Source organism: Larus michahellis, chromosome 3 (genome assembly GCF_964199755.1).
Source record: "Larus michahellis chromosome 3, bLarMic1.1, whole genome shotgun sequence".
NCBI classification, from domain to species: domain Eukaryota; kingdom Metazoa; phylum Chordata; class Aves; order Charadriiformes; family Laridae; genus Larus; species Larus michahellis.
The window spans coordinates 6,018,339-6,045,430 of record NC_133898.1 but is presented as its reverse complement, the minus strand read 5'-3'; the positions used below and the strand labels follow the sequence as shown (position 1 = coordinate 6,045,430).

General features: G+C 37.8%; 1 protein-coding gene across 6 annotated transcripts in view; it reads left to right on the top strand.

Moving 5' to 3' along the window:
- MACROD2 (mono-ADP ribosylhydrolase 2) overlaps positions 1-27,092 on the top strand; it is an 890,626-nt gene that overhangs the window by 249,462 nt on the left and 614,072 nt on the right. For all 6 annotated transcript variants that reach the window (XM_074578439.1, XM_074578437.1, XM_074578438.1 and 3 more), the window contains exon 5: positions 22,609-22,725. In XM_074578439.1, coding sequence (XP_074434540.1) covers positions 22,609-22,725 — 117 coding nt within the window. The remainder of the gene's footprint in view (positions 1-22,608; positions 22,726-27,092) is intronic.

Sequence of the window (27,092 nt, the reverse complement as noted above, 5' to 3'; positions counted from 1 at the left end):
TGCTTCATCAACTTCGGATTTTCATCACAGGTTTTATGACATATCATGTAACTTAAGTGCTTTTATGATTTGTAAAAAAAAAAATAAAAATGCTTCAATATTTGACATTTTGTGCTTCAAGGAATCCTGACTGGCAGTTGATTAGCCCTTTGCTCAAGTCATTATCTTCTTTAGTGAAATTAGTTGGCTAGAAAATTGCATTGTAATTCATCAAGGGGAGAGAAAGTAACGTTTCAAAAGCTCTTGAGAGTACGATCCTTTTTATTTAGTATACAATATAAATTATTTTCCTAGCATGCTCTTCGAAAATGCACTATTCATCATATTATAGCAGTTTGTATTAAATTATTGTATTCGTTTTCATTTCAGTCTTTCAATGAAACTAGGTGATACTTGCGTTTAAATTAGCTCGTGAGTAATACTGAAGGATGTGTGTACAAGAAAGAGTTTGGCCTTGAATCAGAAGAGCACTGAAACAGGCATTTAAAAACTAACCCAAATATGTGGAAAACTCTTCTCTTATTACATTTAATGCAATGCTGGTAGTCAGATATTTCTCATTCAATAGGAAAACTTTCTGCAAAATGTTCATAAATAACGCACAAACGTTATGGTAAGGTGAGGAAAATGTATTTGCAGAAAGACCATCAGTTTTATAAAGTCTGTAGTGTACTGGACAAAATAAGATGAAATTTTTGATAAATATTCCTCATTACCTAAGTTGAAAGTACAGTACCTGAAACACATTGCTAATTAGGTGTGCATGGAGGGAGCATGGTGGAGGTCATCTGCCAGAAGCAGTGGGTAAGAATTTCCCTGCCTTGGCTTTGAGTAGCCGGCTTGTCCCCTCCTAGAAGCTTTCCTGCTCTCCCAGGTGACCGTGAGAGCTCGCCATGCAGGTACCTCTGACGTGAAGTAAGACAGAGAAACAGCAGAGAGATTATAGGAACTGCGTTCTTCTGAAACAGTGGGTTTCCAACAAGTTCCCTTCCAGACTTCCCTTCCCTTCCCCACACCTGAAATGTCATTTGCAGGTTGGCCAGGGCTGGTGTCTGGGGATTGTCCTGCCCTGGGTGAGGGGCAGGACTACAGGACCTCCAGAGGTTTCTTCTCACCGATATTTCTGATTGCCGTCTAACATATTTCAGTTTGCTTCTCTTTTGCTCTTGGGCTGTGGAATAAAACCAGTTTTCTGCAGTGTTGTGGCATGCAGTGGAGATTGTTCTCTTTTCTTTTAGTAATTCCCCTTCAAACTCCAGCCATGACTTAGGGTCACGTTAGGCAAAAAGAGATGCTTTTTGACCCACTGAGTGTCACCAACTTAATTAACTTCAGATTGCGATACAATAAACAAGGTGCTATTTTGGTGGTGTTTTCCCATTTTCATAGCATGTGTGTTTTTAGATGTTTTAAAGCAGCATCTTGATGTTATATATTTAATTCATCTGGAAATTCTATTTAATTGGAATATGACCACATGTGTACCATATAAAATTAGCTACTGTGCAGTGATTATCCAGTGGAAGTTAATTTCTAGCTTGCTGGTAATCTTCTCCTACACGGAAAGACAGAAAACATTTTATCATTGCGTTTAGCATTCCTCCTGTGAGATAAATGTCTGGAAGAAAACACGCACGTCAGATGAAATAAGAACATTCTTTGTACGTGATTTAATATCAGTTAACTCACTGGACATCCTCTAAGACCTTAATTAAAATGATGTTTTTGTATGTAGCTTTGTTCCAGTAGTGACAGATGAGTCTGCCCAAGATCATTTAATGAATCACCTTACCAGTGAAAATAATGGCAGTCTCTCGTAACGCGTGTCTCTAACTTCTCTGGGTTTCTTCTCTGGGCTAGAATAGGCTTGTTCTTACTTCGTGCCTTTCCGTCTTCACTGCACCATTATCTGTTGCTACTGTATGCTACTGCTGCCCAGTATTTGATAGATAAGTAGCAAAAATCATTTGGGCAGAAACAAGTCAATCTAAATTATATGTACTGTAAATGGTCTGAAAAAAAAAGAGTTTCACAAAGTTACCTCCCTAGTTTGAAAGTCAGAATTTTATGCATTTTGTGTTGCGTGTTTTATATCTTTCCTACTTTAATGATTGTTGTTATAATAATAAAACAGAAGTTTTTTTTCTAATGTAAAAAACTTAAATTCCTAGTTCGTTAATAAAAAATACCTACATTACGCTCTCTACAAAATATTTGTCAGAAGGAGTAATTAAAATTAATTAATGCTTCTGGTAAAAGAGTAATTGTCCCCTAAAGGTATCGCGCACTGGACTGGAAGATGTTTTTTAAGAGCTTCCAACAAAGTAAACAAAACAAATTTCTTTAAAAGAAAAGACTGCTTTGAAATTCGACCTGTATTATTGCAGCTTACCTCTCGAGCTTATTGATCACTTATTGTCTTAACAAAAGGAACTCTGCCGTCTCTCCAGGAAACATTACCAGCTACAAGTGATCGGAGCGGTCATGCTCCGACCACACAATGAAGTATCACTCCTCATGCATAAAATATAGGACAGAGGAATTGGTCATGTCTGTTCCTCCCGCCCCCCCAGATGTTATATTATGATATGCTTACCAGGAGTAATGTCACAGCCTTTAATTATTTACAAAAGTCATAGCAGCAGCCTGTGTAATGATGCTGCCGCTTTGCGTATCTATAGTCCTTCTATCTGAGGAATGTAAAGTACTTTACAAACATTCGTTAAGTAAGTGTTATCTTTCCATCACTACTACTAAGTGGCCCTACTGGAATAATCAGGCTGCTATTAACTGAAGTTTCTCTCCTCTCCATTCATATTTAACGTGCTGCTAAAATAATTGACGTATTTACTGCGTGCTCTTATTCCCTTATTTTCCCTGTTCCTTTTACTTTGTGCCGTACTCCTTTAGGGCTAGTTTTGGAGGTGGAACTTAATTTTTAAAGAATGTTTATTCTCTAAATGTGAAACTGGAAAAAAAAAATCACTTCTTAGGAAGGTTGTTTTATAAATAGTTTAAGAATTTGTAAGACTTCAGTCTCCAAAGTCAGGCTCTCTAAGGCCCTGTCTCAATGCGTGTTGCAGAGTAGCTGGAGAATATGGTACTTTCTTGAATGTTCGTAGAGTTGCCAGAGCGCCTTTTAGACAGAGGGGGAAATATAATTTTAAAAAACTGTTTGGCAGTAGCGATAGGCTAGCGTGTATGGTTCTAAAGCTTCTTGGCAATATTGTGTGACTCTTCTGTCTAGGAAAAATATAAAAATTGCAGACAGCTTCTATCTAACCTGACAGGGTGCAGTAAAATACGGTACTCACAGCTCAGGAGGTGCTATCTTTCCAAATGCTGCCAAAATATATTGGTGTGCCACAACATAGTGCTGCTTTATTAAACTCTCTGAACGAGAAAGTGGGATGGGATTTACACATTTCCTGTCTCATTATCCAGAAGTACCTCTGCTCCCTTTCTTCGGGAAAACCATATTGTAACTCTCTTGTAGGATATTCACTTTACGGTCTGAGACCTCGTATCACTCATTTGTATCAAAGGTGTGACAGAGCAGAACTAACAGAAAGGGTTTTCTCTTTGGCTTTGCTGATTTTTGTTGATGGGCCTTTTGTAAACTTTGGTGCCGATGGGTCAAGAAGTCATACGAAGGGCGAGGGATATCTTATAGCTATGAGGAGATACACTTTTCTCCAAGCAGAAAAACCATGCTGATTCTTTTATGGCATATTTCTAATTTTGTTCCCTGGCAGACGTCAGAGTATCATCATAATACCGTGTTTGAAAAGACAGAAGGGTGTGTGACATTTACTAGGTTGTAACTTCAATTATTTGTCACCATTGCCTGTCCTGGAAGAATCTTCAAAATCTGTCCCTCAAGTTTCTGCAGTGTTTCCGAGTCTTCTGAGTTTGAAGGAAGGGTATTTGTAAAGATCCAATTGACTGTTAAGTTCTCATTCTTTAATGTGGTCATTGTGCTTGACAAAGGATATTTATTTTATTGTGTAGCAAAAAAATTGTACAAGGGAAATACATGCCTCAAATTTGTAGTGTTTCTTCAGCTTGGTAAAATCGACTAGAGATATAACAGAAGCTCTGAGGCATAAGGAAAAGAAATCAAATTTCATGTGTTCTAATCTTACACACATTAAATTTGTTTTACAATGATTTTTAAGCTGTACTGTTTTAGGTCAGCTATGTTCCTTTTCTGGGGAATCTCTGCATATGTTCCTGAGTGTAATAACATCTACACTTTTTTTTTTTTAAGCTTTCCTTTCAGTATTATAAAAAAATTACATTTATGCTCTTGGGAGCTGTTAATGGTTTTGATTCACTAAAGCACTCTTTTTATGAACAGATAACATTTATCATTTGCTTAATAACTATCAATTTATGTGCTAATGTTGAATAATCGAAAGTAAGATAGCGAAAACACAACTGGTTACTTAACAATGCCATTTGACTGTAGTCTTTTAAGAAAGACTATATAACCATATATATGAGAGAGGCACTGGCAGCACAGGTATTTAGGAAGAATTTGTTTGTTTGTTGGAAAAAGGATAGGTTTGACAGAAGCTTAATTGTTGTTTTCCCGTACCTATGCCAAGGACAAGCATGTGCTGCAGTTAGCATGGTGCTTTTGTGTGTTCGCCCAAGTGTCTCGGCGTTCGGGAGAGAATGCTTGCAAAATCCTTATTTCCAAAGAGACCTTTCGGGTATTCACATTTACCCTCTGCACTGTACCATTGTGGTACTGCATCCAGTTTTGGGGCTTTCGAAAAATTATGCCTCGTTTTGTACGTTGTAAATGTGTTTCCGCTTTGCTTTGGAGCGGGTTGTGTTTTGATGTGTAGTGAAGCGGTACCTAAACCAGTGTAACTAAATGAAGCGCAAGAATTGGGGAAACGGTAAGTACAACAGTCACACCTACTGCAGCAGAAATGGGAGCAGAGCCATGAATACCTAATTGACTGGAGTGATAACTCGGCCCTGTACGGAGATTGTTTTGGAGTGTGTTTTAACAGCGCTTCGGTTTTAACTCTTGCACAAAGCTCAAGACCAGAATGTGTTCAGAAAGTGCCATTAAAGGGTATGCTAGACTGATGGGAACATGGGTGAAGTTTTCATCCCAATCGAGGATTCTTGCATATTGTATCATAGGAACAGTTTATTTTGTCCTTGAGATTAATGTAGCCATGTGTCGATGAAAAAGAGAATATTGACAGTGACTGTTGAGTATTCTGGCTCATCCTAGCATCTATACTCTACAAAAAACTTTATATATTAATCCCTACTCTTCTTCCTTCCCTCTATTGCACTCCCTCTGACTTATTTTGCTGTTTAGTTGTTGTTTTTGAAGGGATCGATCCCTGGGTAATGTAATTTTACTATTAAAATACTTCTACATCAGTTTAAGTTTAAGCATACCCTGAGACCAGTAAGTAGAAAGAGGTTTTAAGAGGAACGAAGGAGCTTTTTTTGGAGCTATTCTGCAATGATTTTTAATTCCTCACAGGATTCTGGAGGTCGCTGTGGCTGGAGGTGGCCAAGGTGACTATCTGGAGTCCTGTAGACAAGCAGGCTGGTGGACTCCTGAATCACAAAGGCCTATTATGATATATACAGATGGTGCCAAATTTCAGATTAAATCCATTATGTAGTTTCTGAAAAATGTTTTCTTTTTTTGAGAAGCGCTACTAAAATGTGCCTCTGTGTTTGCAGGGGAGAAGTATACCTCCTGATCTGTAGGCATTAAAACTTAATGAGGCCAGGTTTCTCCGCAAACCCCTAATTATTGCGTTCTCCTTTAAAACGTGCAGGTTTATGAATAATAGAAGGGAAAGATTGAACGTGGCTATCTGAACTTTTTTTCTCCTAACTTTTTATTCTGTGCTTTCCCGGGGCGTCTATTTGAAGTATCAACAGAACGTTATTAGTTTCACAATGATTAACTCTATGTCATCTAAACAAAGTGAAGATGCTGTCTCGTGGAGCTATTTTGTTGCTTTCAAGTAGGCTTGCAACACTAACTCGTCTCACATTTGATAGGGAATCTGCTGAACATGAGAAAATGTCCAGACTGAATGACTTCTCAGTCAATATTCCACCAATAAGTGCTGGAGGTGGAAGTTCAAACCCTGATATTCACTGAGTCATCTTGTCAGTCTCGTCCGTGATCTTCGTTGTATTTCATAAATGTTGTGACCACAGGCGCACACGCTTCACTTACTCATTCACAGATGGGCAGATTGGTGTAGTGAAACCTGGGGCTCCTTGAAGCCCAAGACAGTTTTGTCAGGGATTTCTTGTCAAACTGGAAAGGAAATATGTGATAGTATCCGTTTGTGCTTTGGTTATGCCCCATCTTTTATGAGTAGTCTGCAGATAATGAAACGTTCTTATTCTGGTTTCCTTGTGCTGTCTCTTGCCTACTATTTATTCCCAACATGTTATTTAATCTACTGGTTATTTGCAGATGTGTTTGACAGAGGATTGCAAGTTTCAAAACAAGCGAGTTTCTGCACATTTCTGAAAACTGATGTCCAGAGAGAAACTGAAGCCTCTCTTAAGGGGGTGAAATCCAGGGAGACTCAGCCATTATAGATTTTGTTGCCATTGTGTTCCTGGACAGTATTTCAGATTCACTATAGCACACGCGGGTTTTATCCTGCTGGCAAACCAAAAAGGTCCAGGTTGGAGGCATGGAAGAACTGAGAGTAGACTAAGTGAAGAGAGACCAGAGACGTGGGGCTTTCCGGAGGTAGAGGGAGGGTCTTGAAAAGTATTGAAAATACTACATTTCACTTTACCCTCAGCCTCCCTCTCTGTATTTTCACATTTGGTGTCTGTCTCCTTTGTGAAGTACATAAAATCTTCTAATAAAACAGCTGCGTAAAGCCTTTAGGAGTTGTTTTGATGTGATAAAAGCTCTTGCATTCAAATTATATCTGGTCTGTAAAACATTGCTCAATGAGATTTCTATTCAAAACAAAAAAATCTTGTAATATCTGTATCTGTGCTGACATGCACATAAGGCATTAATGGAAAAGGAACAATATATATTAGTACCTGACAAAAAAAAAAATCCTATTAATTTTAAATAAAAAAAAAAATCAAGTAGGAAGCGTAGTTTAATAGAAAAAACTGCCTATGAGAAGGTCGTGAATGTCACTCTCGCCTTTTTATGACAGTTGGACCAGTAATGAACTCTATCCCACTGGATTTTATACAGTAATATTTTTTTAAAATGGTTTTGTTGGGTTGTTTATGTAAATGCTTTCAACGGGCAAATAGATTTGTTCAGGCAAAATAATACTTAAACTCCAGGCATCGCATGCCAGTGTGAACTAATTAAAATCATATTGTGCAATAGGTCAATAGATCAGGAAGTTGGCCATCTAATTAGCAGAGGTAGTTATAAAAAACTTGTTCTTGTTGAAAAGGAAGAGCAAAATTAAGAAAAATAATCTGGACATGAAGAAGGAAAATCAGAGCCCCAGTTCTCCGCTGAAAGTGGTCTTAAAAGTCAGCCCTTTCTGTTTTGAGTCACACTATGTTACGTATTGAGAGATTTGAGACTTCAGATTGTCTGGATCTCTGCGCTCATCCCTCTGCCTGCAGTGCCTGCCCATGTTATGCATACCTCAATCTGCAGATAACAAATAATAGCCTGGCCTCCACAAATGGAGGTCTGATGGGAGTATTCAGATCTGGTTTGCATTTGCTGTCAGTTTAGGCCTTTCATCCTCCTTAATACTTTAGCTACACCTATTTTTTGTGGTTCTTGCTATCACCACAAATAGGTGCCTGGCCAAACTGAATAGGTGTCGTCTTGGGACTGTTTTCGAGTGAGCCTTTTGTGCCAATTATTGTTTAGCTTTCATTCTTCCATCTTAGTAATTGAAAAATATTTATTTTCAATAACATGTAGGTGTTGGGTGTTGTTTCACCCTGGAGCATAAACATAATTATTAAAAATAATAACAATAAAAAGATTTTTAGATGGTAGAGCAGCTTCTCAACATTTTCTGTAGATTTTCTTCACTTCAGAAGGGTTGGAAGACTGATCTATTTCAACCATGCTTTTGTTTTGTAAAGGAAAGTTGAGCGGGGGGGTAGGACTGCATAAACTCCAGGGTCCAATCCAGCCTAAGTTATTCTCTGATTCTATCAAAGGATACATGCTGAAAATAAAATACATTAATACTATTAAAGCCAGTAAATCTAAGATGTCCATTTATTGGAGTGAATAGCATCATCTTTCCATAGGACTGTGATGAGCTTGTCTTCGCAGTGTGATGCTGGTAATACTGAAACATGCGAAATATTTGTGGTATGGGATTGTAAGTTAACCAGAGGTCTTCTGGAGACTGTTTTATAAAGTGTTTCACCATCATATTCACACCTTTTGCTTATTCAGTTTGAACCGAGATGTGTACTTCACAAGTACTTAGCTGTGTAAAATTTTCTGTATAATATTGTGAAGGCGGGGAGGATGACTTTTCTCAATCAGCTTCCCACCAGAAGTTACTAGAACTATGGCATTAGATTATTTGTGTAAGTGGTCTCGATGCTGTGAAAAAGGTTCTCCATCATTCCCTCAGTCTTGATGCTTCCTGATGCTTCATCCTTAACATCACCACTGCAAGCAGAACGTATTAGTCATTCTAAGACAAGGCTTGTTTATGCTTGTACCCTAGGGTGACTGCTGAATGTTTTTGTTCTGCCATTGCTCTGTTGTTTGTTAGTGCCTGTTTACAACTAAAACCTTAAGGGATGAATATCCTATCGTGCTGACTTCTGTGTGTGGCTGGTGCAGAGTTTGGGTTTGATGTGAATAGTTACTTTGATCTTTTGAACTTTGATTTACACAGGTTGTTAGGGCTCAGTAGCAAAACTGCCGGCCTCTTATAATGCAGAAATTTGTTTCACTTGGGTGTAAGAATGGGGGCTGTTCCTTTTTATTTGCAGGTGCACTGACTCAGGCGTTGCTAAAAATGCTGAAAAAAATCAAATAAATGTCAACTAAAAACAATACTTAAAGGGTGCATTTACCTTGTTGTTTATAGTGGGGGCCTAGAACATGCTTGTGAAGGAAATCCCCTGACTCTCCTCACTGCTTTGGTATATAGTATCATCAAATATCTTGGAGCACGTGAGCTAGGTCTCTTTCCAGTAAAACTAGACTGGAGGACGTGTCCCTAAAGCATTCCGTCAGAAAACTGACATTCAGTCCATGGACCAGTCAAGACCTAGTCCAAAATAAAAATCAACAAAAGCAAAAAAACCCAACAACCCAAACAACAAAACCCCTCTGTACCACCAAAGAAACCCCTGAAACGTGTATGGTATTTATACCACAGGTTCTCAATACCAGTTGTTTTACTCCACAGATGTACTCTTATCGGTCCTCTGTATTTGCTAATGAAGATGTACCTAAAGTGCTAAATTTTAGTAGAAAAATGTAGATGGGGCTTTTTATGCCCTTTGTATAGATAGCAGTTCATGATGCCTCTCCGAGCTTCCTTCCCAAATTCACTGTAATTTCTTCTCATAATCCTGTGTATGACTTCGTATTTGCAGGCCTTTGAATAATACGAAAGTAGGCATGCAAAACTATATTTAAAAGTAGAATTTTCTGAGAGAGGGTGGAGTAATATTAAGAATTATAGGGTTAGGAATTATGTCAAAATTTATTCTGCATTTGCCACCATTGGCATAAGCTGTTGGTTTGTTTGGTGTTTTTTTTTTTTGTTGTGTTTTTTTTGTTTTTTTTTTTTTTTTTTTTTTTGAAATATGGGTAAGGATTGTGTTCCATAAATGTTTCTGGAAAGGATGCCGATTTGGAAGTGAAATGAGAACGATGACTTCTTTCTAATGGTATCAGGCTGCATTTTAGGTATGAACCACATATGGTTAAAAATCCAGTAAATTTAATGAGTCTGGCTTAAAGGTTCTGACATAACTTTTCAGAAACAGATGAATTCTTTGGTTTTGTTATTTCTCTGCAAGCTTTTTAAACTGGAACTTTCCATCTTTTTTTGTACAATGCTGGAAATACACCTCACCCGCACACCCCCTCATCCACACAATGAGAGCTGGAAAGGAAAATCTGGAGGCTTAAGTATAATACCAAATACCATAGGATATGTATTGTTCAATCTGTCTACTTATGATCATATGTGTTTTCTTTAAAAACTGTATTTTTATATATTGGACATATGCACATTTGAATATGTTTACTGCAACTTTTATGGGCTAATGTTGAGCTGGTTTTTCCTTTTAAAGTCATGTCTTGGTGCTGTTGTATCATTTCATTAATACTGCTCAAACTGCAGAGAACTTGAGATGCTTTGGGTAAATTATTGTTTGGAATTAGCTCTTAAAGATTCAGTTAATACATTATGTATCTGTGGAACATTGCTATGGAATTAATGCTGTTTACTTGTTAATTATTGTAGACTGCAGCTCACAGTGTTGGCACTGTGGCTTGTTTGTTACATGTGATGATCACTTTAAAAATGTCAATAAAATCAAGACAAAAACCTCTAGTACAACTGGAAGTAACAACTCAGTATTTTCCTCATTAGTTTTGGCAGCGAAGTAGTCTTAGAAAGCAGTATGCAATAAAACACCAGCCAACTGAGTCCTACACTGTGGCTATAATTACATATTTTTGCTTGCTAATCAGTAGAATTTTTCTGTGTACACTATTATACTTTAATGGTTCTGTTGCAACACCAAATTTACTACAATGTTCTCTTGAAGAAAATGGCACATAATGATTTTGTATTTACTACAAGAAGATATTAAACTAAATAATACATAATGATGCTGCACAGATTAACCAGCTCTTTAGTTCTTCTGTTCCTTATCTCTCTTTTAATAGTGTTTTAGGACAAACATAAAGTTATTTGGGAGGGAATTACCAGAATTACCGAACTGGTAAATATAGCCACCCGAGTGGGATGTCTTGTTTCTTGCTCGAAAACTATTAGATTGTAATTTTAAGCTGTGCTTAGTACTTTAATTTCCCTTCCCACAACTCACGGAGCATAAGGAGGGTTGCAGCCAGCTCAGATAAGTAATAAGTTCATTAATTACAGGCTTACCTTTCCTGTAGGTTAAAGAAGCTTGTGTGGGACTTGATTAAACAGGCTGCTGGGGTACGACCCTGTGGAGGGCTGGATGGTGAACCACTCAGAGGAGGTCCCCCGGCAACTTTTGGCTTCCGAGTCTTCCATTAACTCTAAAGATCACTTGCTATTATCAGGCTTCGTGTCCTCCTCCTTTTTAAAATTATTTTTATCCAAGGTGATTACACTGCACAAAAGCCCCAAGCACAGTGGGCAACGTGGAAGGCATTTTTTATCTAACGCTCTTTCCATTGTCTTGTTTTATCTTCTGACCGTAAATAAATAAACACTTAAGAGTTTTTATTCTTTTTCTTTTTATTCATGGGTATGCAGTCACTTAAATTCCACTTGATCGTTATGAATGTATTTAATAATCTTAGATTAGTTATAATGCTCTTCTATTTCCCTTGGAAACAGAACTTTACTGTCAGACACAATCTGCTGAGGAAAGTGGAAATGGAAGGTAGGATCTGATGATGGCAGCTTACCCCCTTTACTCCATATACGGTTAATTATGTGCGAAGGTTGTGCTGATGCCTCTAATATTTTTATAGATTTGTCAGATTCTGCAATGCAGTCTGACATATTAGTGAGAGGAAATAGTTTCTCCTCTCTATTTGATTTGCAGTATGAGTCTGTATCTGGAAAAGATACTGTTTTTATAGGGGAAGTTGTACTTAGCGTATGTGATATTTTGTACGGGCTGCCGGAAAACACTTGGTGTTTCAACATTGCCGAATGTTGATTATGTCCTAGATCTTTTAAGTTATCTTTTGGCAAGCATTCGTCTTAGACGTGTTGCATGTATGATTTGTCATAGCATCTCAACAAAAGGAAAGAATATTTGAGACTTTTTATGGGTAATTAGTTCTCAGGCTTGTGTTAAAACATTATCTGAAAGAACCATGTTCATACATAATTTTCCAGTTAATCTAGTGTTTACCTTTTTCTTCCCTTGTATTTATTCCATTTGAATACATTGTAATGTGTTCAATTGGATTTACCTATTGCAAGGCAATTTTTTTATAATTAATACTGTTAATTAATCTGGCTTGAAACAGCACTCCAAATTGAGAGGATGTTTCTGTGATTGCAGACTGAGAAGTATCTCAACCAAGTTTTCTCCCTTCAGTGGTTCATGATAAAAGTAAATTAGCACAAGTGAAAATGGTCCAGGAAATAAGCAAACCAACCGCTACTCAGTAATTAATTCCTAGTATTCCTATAGCCTGTTAAGCCTTACTGCAAGCAAGAGAACATCTCCTTGTTGATACTTAGTCTTATTCCTTTGTATATTCCAGCTGCTGCCCTAATTCAGAGTTCCTACATCCTTGTGGTTTTTTTAAGTCCCTTTTGAAGTATGTGCACAACTGGACACACTTTGCTTCTGTAACAAGCCTGTCCTCTGTGACTTTCTTCATCTTCTCTCTCTCCTGTAGATAACGCATCACTTAAACCTGCAGGAAGATTCCGTGCTGTCGCACAGTCAAGCTGAACCCGTATGGGTTAGAGAGGAAGGGAGGAGATGACTCCTGAAAACAAACAAACAAATTGCTTATAAAAAGTGTTTAGAAAGTAATCTTTGAGGTCGTAAGTCGCAAAAGCTTTTTTCTCGGCAGACCTGCCCATCTTTCTTTTGCAAGATTTTTCAGGGAAGTGGAGCTATTCACCTTGCATCATATACCTCCTTCGTCTGGCTGAGGCTCAGTGTCTTCTTCCAGGTTTTCTCCAAAGCTTTGATGTATTCTTTTATTCTAGCAGTGATGTATAGTGTTCTGGGGCTTGGTGCACCCTATAGCTGAAGAGAAACATCACGTTCTCCCATGTCTGGTTTAGTTATATTTAGTTAGAAGTCATATTTCGCTACAGAACTCTTCAGGCGTCAAATCCCCAAAGACCTATGTAAGAATGCCTTTGCTTCTGTGGTCTCTGTGAAGAGAAGGTCTTAGATCACATCCCCTTGCATTTCAGTGGGGAAAAAGTGGTTAACTTTCAACGTTTCAAAAAAATTTATTTTCAGTATACCTTTAAAACTCTTAGAAGTGGCAGGCTAACAGCCTGTTGGGCTGTGAGGATGCACCACAGTTATAAGGCTCCCTTTTACACAGTCATTTTACAATTATTACTTGGTAGCCTGCTCTGTCTAAATCCTTGACCTGTGCCTGATAACTGCTAGCTGATCATAGTGAATAAATATGTATAATCACTGTGAGATGACTGCTTAATAACTGTGCTCCAAATATGCAAATACCTATTCTGGCTTAATACAATTTATCTACATGACTGGCCCATGCACTTAGTATTTTTGAAACGTTTTCAAGTAATGGAGCATGCCATTGCAGTCTCCTGCCTTTTCATGCGGAGCCCTAAAGTGCTGAAACCCACAGAGAAGGAAAAGATGCATTACCAAAAACCCAAAGCAAAATATTTATCAAACAACAGAGAGGAAGTGCTTGTCTGTGTGTGTTGTAAATGGGGGCAAAAAAACCAACCAAACAAAAAAACTTTCTTAAAAACTTTGAAGTAGTTCTTTCTACTTTCACTCTCTTTTTCTAGGTTAGTAGCATGCTTTTACTCAGCATGATCTGCAGGATTTATTTCCCTGCTAATGCTGCTGTCCCCCTTACTGAGAGGACTACATAAAATTGGCAGATAGCAATCCAAATGCTTGTATGTGTCTGAGATGCTCTCACAAAATGCTCACAAAAAACCCAAGGAAAAAGCATGTCCAGAGTGATACAGAAAAGACATCTTGCTCAGGCTTGTGAGTTGCCGGTACTGAAGGGCTGGAAGAATATTCTGTGGAAGCACTGGTAATTTCTTTCTCTGATCTTGACCTCTTCTTTTAAGCATTTGCCTTTGGCCATCATGTGAGATAGGTTGCTGAGGCGGATGGACGGTGTATTTTACCAGTTTGTCCGTTTCTGTGTTCTTTATTTCATTTACATGCAGCATCAGAACATTAGTAGATCATTTTTTTAAATAAAACCTGAGTTTCGTTGCCCTTTCAAACATATTTTTTATCTTTTTAGATACTTGGTTTTTTTACTGTTTCTCAGAGTTTAACTTAATGTTTCCAAACAGTGCAGGAGGAAAAACAGGCTCCATAGTTCTATGCACAAGACAGAGATTGATACGAAGGTAATAGCCTAAAGTCATCAATAGCTTAATAGCCATCATAGCAAAAGAGAGTTTCAGCGAGATTTCAGAAACAATAACGGGGGTATTTACTGTGAATTTCTCCTGTGCTTGAGGGAGGAAGCACGAAGGTGCTTGTTTAAAGGAAAGAAGCAAGTGAGGGGCTGAAGGCAGCCGGTGTCTTGGTCCAGGTGAAGGTGGGTGTTGACTTCTCTGCGTGCAATTAAGAGTAAGTGTTAAGCAGAGCCTAATTTGTGACAGTGGGGGCAAAAAAGTTCCGATATCATCTCCTTAGACATTTACATCATTTAAGGTCAAGGTGGTGCAAACCCCAAAATGGTAGGTTAAAGCTTAATGACTAGAACTTTATTTGTATGTGCAAAGAGTGTAACTCACCCTCCCAATTTCCTGCCTTTTCAGAGGGACACAGCTATAATTTTTTTCACACGGTCTTAATCTGTTCCACACACTTTTAATTTTTTTAGTGGGCATAAGAAGAAGCTGTGATGCATGAAGTTCAACTTCAGAGTTGTTTTCCTGATGAAGAATGGGAGTCCTGTAATTATAGCACACTAACATGAATGGAAATCCAGGACAAAGTAGGCACCCTGGCAATAAAATGTTGTCAAGCCTTTTTGTCCTTCCAATCTGTGCAGTATCCAGCTGGAAATGAGGTCCTGTGACTGCCCACCCAGGAGGCTGAGGAAAGGATTTTGGAGTCACCAAACCCATTTCTTCAGGGTGATGCCACGTTAAAAAAAACTTAGAGCTTCTTAATAGTCAGTTTGGGAAGCTGGGGGAGCAAGTTGAGATGAACATGAGCTGAGTTTGGTTTAATAGCGTAGAATAGCCTGAAATTTCACCAGACTTCAGCTTATCGCTTCGCTTCTCGATAAACAACAACATGCGTTTTGTTTCTGCTTGCTGCAGTGAGGTATTTAAGGCTTAGCTGTCCCATTTCCATCTGTAGAAGAGTGTGGTGTGTCAGGTGTCTCAACACTAACACAATTAAAAGGAAGTGAATGGTTCCTTCACACATGCCTTAATGTCAGCGTTTTGGACTGGGAAAAACTGGGAAAACACTATTGGAGCCTTTCCTAGTTCTTTTTTTCCTGCCAAAAGTGTGACATTCAGACAGGTTTATCAGACCCATGTTTCTCTGAGGCCTTATGCTGCTTGAGTGGGCTGACAAAAGTGTGAATCCTATTGACATTATAACTCTGTCTACAAAATTGGACTGGAGCACTTGGAGACTAAGAAAGATGACGTCCTAAGTGTGAGATAAAACAAATGCTTTCTTTATTGCTTAGTCGTTTATGGAAGTAATTTACCAATCATTATTGCTAACGTGACAGGACAACTTTTTCTTGGCTTTTCATATATTTTTAATATGAGTTTCTGATATCCCAAGATATTTGACTAAAATAAAAAGTCTGCCAAAACTTGCAAGTTTACTATTGTTTTGTGTTTTTGTCAAAGTGAGAGTGATTGTTTGTGTGCAATAAATGTAGAGCACTTAAAATTTAACAGGTCCACGGGTAAGTGAGCTTTATTTTGAACCGTTGTTGACTTCTTTATTTCCATATGTCTTTTTGCCAGTTTATAGCACACACATCGATTATGTTGGATCTTTCATCTGCTTTTGTTGTGCTGGCATGTGAACAGCATCCAGATTAAGGGCAGCCTTCTCTTAAAACCACCAGTTGGCTTTAAAATTTAATTTCCAACACTTTTCACCATAGCAGGCAGTAACTGGCTAAATTTGGAGGACTTCAGCTAAACAATATTCTAAAATACAAGTTTCCCATGTATGACTTTACAATAAGACTTGCACATGCCATTGTCATGAGTAGGTTTGTTCCTTGCAGTTTGTACTGGAATAATGGTATTATTACATCTTATTATTACTTTTCATTAAAGTCACTCTGTAACATGGGTTAGTGGTTGGAGCTGGGAGGACCCAGAATTTTAATTTTGGCTGCGGTGAGGCCTCTTGTGCAATCTCAAAATGTTGATTCTTAAATAAAGATAGGCACTATACAGAGAATGGGAATTGACACATTAGGTAATGAGTGTCTTGAGCATCAAGACTTTAAACTCACCGTTTTGTCTTGATTTAACTCAGGTGTAGGCACTAAGAGTTTCTTAAAATAAGACTATTTAAGGAACTATAAATTTAGATTGTCTGTGATGAATCGTGAACCTAATTCAGTGAAATAGCCATCTCAAAATGAATAGTTCATGTGTGCTTTTCGTTTTTAGAATGGAGAATTTTAAGGCTAAATCAGATCGTGCTCTTAAAACTCCTTGAGATCTTGGCCGGAAAGTACCGTATAAATGCTAAGTATTTAAAATTAATTATGTTGGAGGCCTATAAACCAGTGCATTGATTAAAAATCTTCAGTTCATTAAACTTCCCAATGGCAGAGGCCATCTCAGTAATATAAATTGCTGTTTCCAGCAGCGGCGGCCGCCTGGCATCTGTATTGTAATCTTTTTAAGATCCCCACCTTTGTTCATTAGACCAGCAGCTGTTGTCTCTTGCTGGGCAGGATTTATTTCCCCTCGACATCGGTCTCAGAGGTGCAGTTGCAGCTTTGGCAGCACTTGATACCAATGAACTTCCTCGAGGTGCTTTACCAGTTTTGCAGAATGAGGTTGCTTTTGTTTGTGAGTTTGTTTGTTTTTTTTGGGGGGGGGGGGCATGGGGGGGGGGCTTGGTGGGGGGAGAAGGTCTGGGGGTGTTTTGTTTTGTTTGTTTTTCTTTTTTTTTTTTTTTTTTGGTTTCCACACACGTCCTTGCAACGTACATTTTTGAGAGGTCCACAAGGACTGAGGGCATGTATACCAGAGGTGTGCTACAGTCTGGGCAAACCAGTTCCTCTTGTGTGTCCCTAGCCAAGTATCTCATAAAACGACAGTTTTCTGTTTTTATTCACTCCTGGCATTTGCCATGTGGGAGAACAGTACCGCTTCATAGATAAATCATGCATGGTTAACTTCCTTAGATAAGTAAATCTCCTGAATTTCCATGTGAAAATGAGAAATGAAAATATGGAAAAGCACCAGAGAACAGGAATTACTATGGAAAAAGAATATATAGATTCTTGAAATGTAACGTGATAAATCTGCATATGTTGTATACATTGTAACTTCAATTTATTCAGGCTTGCACACAAGGTCACAAAAGAAGTTTGGGCCTTATTATTCCCAGGGGAATTTGTATTTTTTCGCTGTGGTGTTTGATTACCTTACCCTTTTTTATTACCATCTGCACTACAAGGCTAGTTTTGCTGAGGTTATTTATTTTTTTTTAAGCAGCATCCCATGATACCCTTAATTCTGTGTTTGCTGCGCTTTTGCTTCATTTGCAATTTTAAGAGATTTTCTATAAGAAATAGATTTATTCTGTATTGTACATCAGTAAATTATCTAGTTTTTACTATATAACTTTAACCCTTTAATTCTGGAGAACAAATTCAGTTTGTTTACGATAAACCGAATAAGAAAGGATTTAACCTTTTAGCATCCTTTAGTGTGCAGTGAGAAAGATGTCAAAGATTTATGTATTTTTGTTTAAGACATTTTTTAGTACACTGTCATTTTGCCTAGGAGTTTTATTTTCACACTTGATTTTGCCCATGTATTTTAAGCAATTATTTTCAGGTGACTTCTGTGTGCAACCAATACCATTGACTGCAGTAGCTTTGAAAAGAGTTTTTCTTCATTAACAGCTTCTGCTGAATAGTTGGGAGAACAAAGTGCTGTCCCTAGTGGCTCCTAAAACTTAGGGATGCGTGCAATGAGATTGCTAATATTGTTTTTAATGAAAAAATGTTGGAGCAGTGCTTTTCATAGCTTTACGCAAACATGAACGACTTGAACTATAGAGCTAAATCGCAGGCTCCTGGAGCCTTTCTTCAGCCCTCAGAATAAAGTTCATGTTACCCAGGTCTTCAAAACTAAGAAACCCCTTTCACACGCTCGTCCAGCCAAACCATGGTGAAGCAGTAAATATAGAAACCCCATTTGTATGGCGTCTCCACGCACGACGGCACAGTGAATAAGGGGATCACACTTCAAAAGACAAGTTGAGCCACCTAAGTTGTTGCAGTCATCTGAAAGCAAAAAGTGTTACGTGCTTTCTCAAAGCATTTATTTTGCCTCAAGGCAGATTGTGGGGAACATTCGTCAGCCTGGCAGCCTGCTTTTTGCGAAGGGGAATGCAGATGAGAAGAGGGACCATCCTGTGGATGTTTGCCACCTCACTGGTGGCCCCGAGCAGGACTCATTTAGTATTAATGCTGTCAAAAATCCTTAGAAATAGCTTGGTTTATATGGATGAAACTCATATCAAGGAGCACAGTATCAATAAGGACAGTTAGCAGCCCTGTCTTTAGTACATTCAAGTGTTACCAGTACATATAAATGCCAATTAATCATCATGCAAACCAGAGATGGGATTTCTTGTAAGTTACAATTGATAGCTTTTTCTGTGGGATTTTCCTACATCTTTCCCGTAGCTGTGAAATGGCAGGTCACTTGTGTATATAAATGACCCAAAGTACATATATGTGATTTCCATAAACCTGGACAGGAAGGTGGCCTGTAGAAAAAAGGCATACTGTGAAGCAGAGCGATAGCTTTGAAGTAAGATGACATTTTTCCTTGATTGTAGAAAACAGTGATAATGCATAATTCCTTATCACTGTCACATGACGCAAGTCAGATTCGACCATAAATGCCTGGGTTTTTCAGCCAGTTGCACAAAGAAATTCCAGGGAAGGAACAGTAGGATATGTTTTGTCATTTTCCAGATCTGGTTTGAAAAATGCAGATGAGCATCTGTATATCAAACTGATGATACAGATGAAGTATCTGAAACCAATAAATCAAAGATTCTTCACTTTCCTATAAAAGCAATTTGGCAGCATGCCATTATTATCATGTAAATCTCTTCCTCCTTACTCCACAATAACAATATATCTTTGGCCATCATTTTTCCCTCGTGAGGTTGTTGCCGTTATCTGTAATTTCCATAGAGTTTCCATGTTAACAATGCTTACTTCTCTGGACTCTTACATTACTAGTCAGTGCACGCTCCCAGAAAACAAAATATCTCACGTAAATGTTTTGTGCGTGCCCGTTCCATGTTTTTTTGAATTACTACAGCTAAGACATGTTTTAGCAGAGACTGAAGTTATCACGTTTAGATTTGCTAATCTACTCTACCTTTGCCAATTTTTTTTCTTTATGTTAGGCAGGGTGCTCGTATTTTGCAAGAAATTTTACTGCTTGGGTTTTTGCTTTCAGAATTATCAAACTTGTGTCATAGGTTGTGTATGTTATTGGAAACATAGAGTATTTCTGTCATGATTTATTGAGTTATCATATTAAATAGAAAATGTGTACGTAGATCAGATGTCATCTCTGCTCAAGTATTTAATAAAGTATGGTAGAAAAAAGACATTATTCAGAAAATTGTGGGCGGTCTGGTGTTTGGGTTTTGGGTTGGTCTTTTTTTGCTGGTGGTTGTCCCCCCCCTCCTTCATTCTTCTATGTCATCAGTCACTGAAGTATATCAAATGCTAATGTCTATGTTTCTGTCTATGCCTGTCTGGAGCATTCAATCATTTTCTGTTATGCCACCCTTAGAAGAGAAGTGTGCATGTCTACTTGTTTGGTTTCGGCAGATCTCTTCCATTTTCCTTGTCATATGTCAAAATTGGTTATGATAGAATTGATTTTCCTCCGTTAAGAATTTAGTTTTTTTCAATTATGTTTTCATATTTCTGGAGGCTGCTTCAATTTTAAAGACTGGACATGGACCTGTGTGGAACCAGCTCCAGGAAACTAGTGATAGACCATCCGTACCATAGCTGTATGAGCATTACGGGCATGCTTCTTCCATCATGAGATGGTTTATGGATGGGGAGCCTGTGTGTTGGCCGTCATAGCTGATCTGGCACGTGGTGTGTTAACATAACGGGTACGTTAATACATTGCAGATTTAGAAGTGGCAAATCTGTGCTTCCACTTCCCTGCCAGAGGCGGTGGTTTCTTTTTGCAGGCTCTGTTGTTTGGCTGTGCTCTGAGCTGGACTTGGGTTAAAATCAATGGAGTTTAGGGAAAAAGAGGTTGATTTATCCAGCTGAGTTGGTTGAGAAGAGAGTAGCTGAACAAATCATTGTACAGACACTGCTCAAGGGAGAGTGCCTACTTGTCCCTAGATCAGAAGGATGTCAGGGGTGGAAATGGTTAATCCAGTGCCATGGACTTGAGCCCTTGTCCAGTACTCATGAGGTGAAAGAATTCTTCCTCTGTAAAGAATTGTGCAGAAAGTGCTAGTCCTAAGCATCAGTGCTGTTTTTATGTTAATGTCTCAGGAAATATTAATGTTGGTAAAGATTGTGGTGGTGGTGCTTATAAAAATATACTTGAGGTTTCAACACATACTGGTTTACTTATCCTGCTTGGTTTGGAAAAGCATTTAGTAATTAAGTTAAAATAATTAAATCGGATATTATGAGCACAGGATAGATTTCAAGCATTCTTTTTTTCCCCTCGAGGTTACAAAATATTATTCTTGCATTAGAATCTTGCAGTCTTGTTGAGCAGAGATTTTGGGTAAGTTAAAAGCACAAGTTCAGCTAAGGTAGAGTAAGAAGACTTGGCGTCTTGGCATAGACAATGCACAACGAGCTTCTGACTGGTGGCTTGGCATCCACATTCTTTCCAATATGAAAGTTTTGTAATTGAAAGTGCAACATTACACGATTCTGTAATTATCTGTCTAATATAAAGTATTTCAAAATGACTTTTTAAAAATAAATGGCACTGTGTCCAGGATGAGTATTGGAGTATTACAAGGAACCGCTTACACAATTTTACTGTGTCATCTCAATATTAACGCTGGCATAGAACACCTCGAAAAAGGCAATTGAGTTTTTAACACTTAGTAGAAGGCGGCTTCATTCAGATAACAATGTTATCTTCCCCTCCACTTGGGGATGCGTGGCGTCAGGGAAATATTTAACACCTTGCAAAACCAACTGTGCTCTTAATGCAGAAAGACCCATCGCCATTTCCATTCCAGCTTCAAAGAACATCATGGGTGAGGGAGTTATTTGGTCTCCCTGCATCCCAGTGGGCAGTGGATGGTAGGTAGGTGTGCTGGGTGCCCAAGTCTCATATTGCCCAAATCTTGCGATGCGAGCCTGTAGAAAGCTACACAGGTTATGCTATGAACAGATCACGTGCGTCTCTTGGAAACCCATCTCCGCTTGGCTTTTCAAACCTTTTGTGGTTTAATTGCTTCAAAAATGCTATTGGGAACTGCTTTAGTTTCGAACTGGTTAAACCTGAAAGAAAATATTGAATGACAGGCATCAGAATCTTCCTTTCTTATCTCTATAAGTAATTTGTTTAGCCTTTATACTTCAGCTTATTTTACCTTTTTTGAATTGATATTGTAGTTTATATGATGATTATTTCTCATAGTTGAACTTCATCGTTGCTGCTGACTTAGGGCCTTAGTGTAGCTAATATGTTCATGCACACAATTTTCCCTTTTTTTTTTTGTTTCCTTTTTCTTAAACTTTTTGCCGTAATTACAGTAAATGATTTCTTTGATTGCATGTTGAGAGGGCAGAAATGCTGTGCCAGCAGCCTTTTTTTTTTATTCTTTGCTGCTGTTACCATTCTTTCGCTGCCCCCCGAGGGTTACAAGATCTATGGACTCTACTAATTTTCTTGCATACGTAGCTGCAATTGCAACCTTTAGTAATTATTTAATTAACTCCAAAGTATTGCATAAATAATGCAAAATTTTAAAATGTAAAAAAGAAAAAAGGTCAAAACAAGGTATTTCTTATATTTCAAATCCACCAGCATTATTCCTTGGAATGTTTGTATAAGGCATTAATAGGACGGTGACATTACATGGTCTGCACAATTGTAGAAGCGTCAGAGGCGTGTGGTAAAAGAGAGTTTGGCATTTAACAGGGGATCAAATTTGTTTTCATAATTTGTAGTGAGAATTTCTTAGAACCTTGAATAAGACCCTTTTTAATACTGAAAATTGAATTCTCCCTTACCTTTTCTAGCTGTTTTTGGTTAGCAGAAGTTGACTAAATATTATTTTTTGGATAAACACATTGACTAATGCTGGCAGAAAAAATGTTTGTATGCATTTGGATATCTACTTATGGATCAGCGGGTCTGCGCTGCGAATGTAAAAATGAGCAGTAAATGTTTGTGACGGCATATTTGTGTGAAGGCAACACGAAGACTGGCTTTTAATAAATTAAAATTTCTGGCTTTGCTTTTGTAGTGGATGGCTGTATACACAGAGCTGCTGGACCCTGCTTAGTTGCTGAATGTCGCAACCTGAGTGGCTGTGAGACGGGGCAAGCCAAAATTACGTGTGGATATGACCTACCTGCAAAATGTAAGTCAACCCTCTCTTAGCGTTTTCTTTTTGTTTTAAGCACGTGGAGCTGGTATGCATACTTTATTTCCCTCTAGTCTAATTCAACAAGGTATTCATTTTACAAAATTAGCAGTGGGACTTAATTAAGCATGTTCTGTAATAATGTCTTCCCCTCAAAGCAATTCAGGCTTTTCTAAACGATTATTTCACCTATGTTATCCGATGAAAACCTAGATGTCTCTAAAATATAAAGCATCTTTCATGTTTATTTTTTGCAAGCTAAAACATATCCTTTCATATGCATAATAAAGGATTGGAAATGCTTTATGAAGTATGAACAAAATATACATTATCATATTTAAGTTCCATGGAGACAATTTTTGGAAATGTTGCATATTTCATACTTTTCATGCAGATTCCTTGATTGTGAATAGTTTGAAAGCCGAGGAGATCAAAGCGATGTATTGTGTTTTCAGCTGCTACGTAGAGGCTGATTGGCAATTACTGTGAAGGCATCTGCCACACTAGCTTTCAACAGAGTGCAGCTCAGTGCTGGAATGTTTTTGCACGTTAAAAGTGGAATTGTCATCAAAATCCCCATCTTATTTAAAATAGGAAGATGGGTATTTGACCTTGTTGCATAGATGTTGAGTTTGTCTTGGGGAAAAAACCTAACATGTTGACAGCACATTGGTCAGCCAGTCTATTACATAAGAATAAAAAGCGTGAAATCTCTGCAAGTTAGGATCTTACATAATAGTATATTAAGATACGATGATACAAATAGCAAGACAGCATTACAAACAGCATATAACTAGAATTCAAGATCTCTTTTCTTTTTATACACAGTTTGTACTAGGAACGTGGCTCATTCAGATATATTTAGATCTGCTTTCTTAATTTGTTCTACGTTTTTTCATGTAAAATCAAATGCTTACTGCAGTAGCAGGTATCTTTTTAGGTTCCTGTGGCCATTAATGCCTTAGGTAAAGAAAAAGATTGAGTTCCCAGTCATTTGTTGGCTTTGCTATGTTTTATACATAGTTTTACCACACGTTAATGGTTATTTATGGAAGGTTAATTTGCCTAGAGGTCAGCGAAATTGTTGGGGAAGATTCAATGCTGTAGTAATGCTGAGTTTGTATATGGCCAAAATTTTCACAAGATTCCTATAAAACTGAAAGGATTGTTTGATAACACGTTATAATTTACTCTACTGGGGATTTTTGATGTTTAGTTCTTCCCCTTTAAAAAAAAAAAATATCTTGGAAGGGACAGAAAAACTGCTCATGCATAGGTGCATGACTCGTCCCATGTATTTTAATGAGAGAAATTAAACACAGGGTACCAAAGCAACGAGCACTGAACTGTGCTAGAAAGAGAAAGGGTCAAGTCTGAGGTGTGGCTTCCCTTTAAATTTTATAGCAGATAAATGGGTCTTGCTTAAGTTAGGTTTGTAGAACGGGATCCTGTTTGAAGACTATAGGAAATTTTTTTTGTTTTAGTCTTTATGTAGGACTAACAAAACAAAACAATGAGAAAACCTGTTATCACTTGCAGTTGGAAATAAAGCCTGTAACCAGACACAGAGAAAAGTCAATATTCTGCCTAATCAGTATTCTTAGAAATTGAAATTGCATCAAAGACACGTGCATTTCTATTTGATCATGCATCAGCATGAGATGGGGAAAGGATACATTAACTGACAGGCACAGGGAGGGAAATGTACAGTTTGCATGCAGAGGCTCAGAATTAGATACTCATGATTTCTTAGGTATTTTTTTTTTGTATTCACCAACTGTTGTTTTCTTTTACTTTTCCCTTAAGAAGCTTTTAGTTGTAGGCTCATTAAATTACTGTACCTTGTCGACCATTCATCTGAAAGTTACCAAACAATTGAGAGACTGTTTTCATATTTTAAAAAGCTGTAGAGCCACCGGATATCTTTGTCATTCTGTGTCACTTTGTCATAATAGTACTTACAATTTAACTGTGGAAACTATTTTACATCTGATTTTTCTGGTGAGAGCAGCAACATGACTTCCCCATCCAGATGCGCTGTGATGAAGTTTGTGTGTCGGCAATTTGTTGAAGGTTATAGGTGAATGGATAACCGCCAGCTTTCACAATGAGTTTGCTTTTCACTTACCTATTTGTAAATAGGAGACCAAATACAATAATCCATTAACAGTTTGAGTCGTGCAGTGATTATTTTGCCTCTGCTCTTCTCATGATTGTCGTTGGATGAATAATGATATTAAATGTGAAACTTATTTCCTAGCATGAGGAATTGTTATTTTTTTGTTATTTAACAGAACTGCAAAATGTTATAGTCGCGTTTCCTACCCCTGGGATTTTCCCGTCTCTAGTTCTTGATCCTGAAATGCGTTGCTTGGAAGCAGTTTGCTGAAATCAGCAAAGCTGCTCTGGGCCGGAGCAGCCTGCACGTGCGCCCTGTGATGCAGGACTTGGGCTTAAGCTGAGGACTCCATATTAAAGACGGTTTAGTATTCAAAGATCACGCAACGTATTGCTTTGTTTTGTAGACAGCTTGGAGGAAGCTGGAGTTAAATTTGGTGTTTGAAGGGAAGGTATGCTTTGTTAGGAAGCTGGTAGTTGGTAAATAAAAACCACTCTGGCAATCTCCTTTACGACCTATTGCATTTTTATGAATACTTTGCTGTATTTACTTACGTTAAATAAGATCAGGCCTGATAAACGATTTCTTCACAAAGGAAAAATGGAAAAATAATGTCTGACTGAAAAATGCAAAGATTTAGGGTACAGACTAGCTTTCTGTGATTTGTTCGTGTTGCATCTGAGTCAGAGAATTAGTTTCTGAAATACACAAGTAACAGTAAATGTTCAGGGAGAGAATACATAAAATAGTTCATTTTTTCCTCATCTTTTTATCCTAATAGCGTGAACAGACCAACATTAGCATGTGTATAGCCTAGAGATGTTGCTTTATGAACTTTTCAAGATCTATAGTTTTGAATGCCAAAAAATAGTCGGTATGAAAATAGAAGTGAAATCAAATTGAGTTTTCTAATTGCCAGTTAATGTAATGTTCAGTACAGTTTTACAGAAGTCAGTGTAATCACCATCTGCCTTCTGTGCTGCAAAAGCCTACACAAAGCCCCCCCAAATGCCAAGTGAGTTATTTGCTGAATACATAATTTGGTTGATGTCATCTATTGTTGTTTTTCAGCAAACACCTATGCGGGCGCCCACATCTTCATAGTGCTTTGGAGGGCTGGAAAAGGCAGTGCTTTTTGCTCTGAGATACTTGCCTTTAATGCTCTCCCAGACCGATCATCAATTATTTAGCTTCTGTACTTCATATTGTTGTTCCTTTTAAAGAAAAGTTCATTCTAAATATTGTACAACTGGTCTTCAAACATTGAGCAGTACTCTGATACCGTCATGCTTTAAATAACAGATGAACAGTATCTGTTTAAAGCTCTACAAATGCTTGTTTTCTTTCTCATTTGATTAATAGTCTCAGTTGGCTCTACTGGCAGAAAATGGTCTGAATGTAAATTGTGTTTATGGCTGGAACCAAGGGTCCGTAACAGCCTCGTGGCTTGTTATCTGCTTGCAGAGGTTCACCATAAAAAAAAAAAGACCCTGTCGGAACATATTAAAAAATACAGTCCTGTTCTTCAGGGTATTTAACGGGCTTCAAACCAATTGAAGATGTGGTGACAGCATCCAATGCAAGGAATTGGTACCTGACCTTGGCAGGAAAGGACCACCAAACTAACTTTTTTCTATTGTTTATATGTCTAGTAATAATTTCTTTCTTTTCCTGAGAAATGTTTGATAATAAAACCCCTAAACCTGGGAAAATAAAATCTTACAGCCTCTAATATGGGATAGAGCAAACCATCTGAAAGGTGGACTTTCAGTGGAGGTACGTCGGTGGTAATGCTAGGCAGTTTCTAATAGATTGTTTTATGTTGTTAATAAAGATATAATATTTAGGATAAATTTCTCTGTTTGCTTGATATTTCTAGTACGTTAAGCAATGCCCTTTAGGAAATACTATATAAGACATAGTCTTCTCATCCAAAATCACTGTGTAGATCAATGTGGAGTAATAATGTGAGCGTGCTCTCGAAGACAATTCCTGCTGTGAAATAAGTAGTTAGGAGGAGTGCTAGTATTAAACGCAGTAGGAGGAATCATCCTTTAAATTTGTTTAATCAGATTAAAAAGTGGAGATTAAAAAGTAGAGACTAAAAAGTGTGCTTCCATTATATAGACATAATTTTCTGGATTTAGAAGATGAATATTTGGAGGGTATTATTTTAAAGTAAGGCTGTAAAGGTAGGGATTTTAAATCTCTCCGTATTTGCTTGGAGATTGCTTACAGAGCTGTA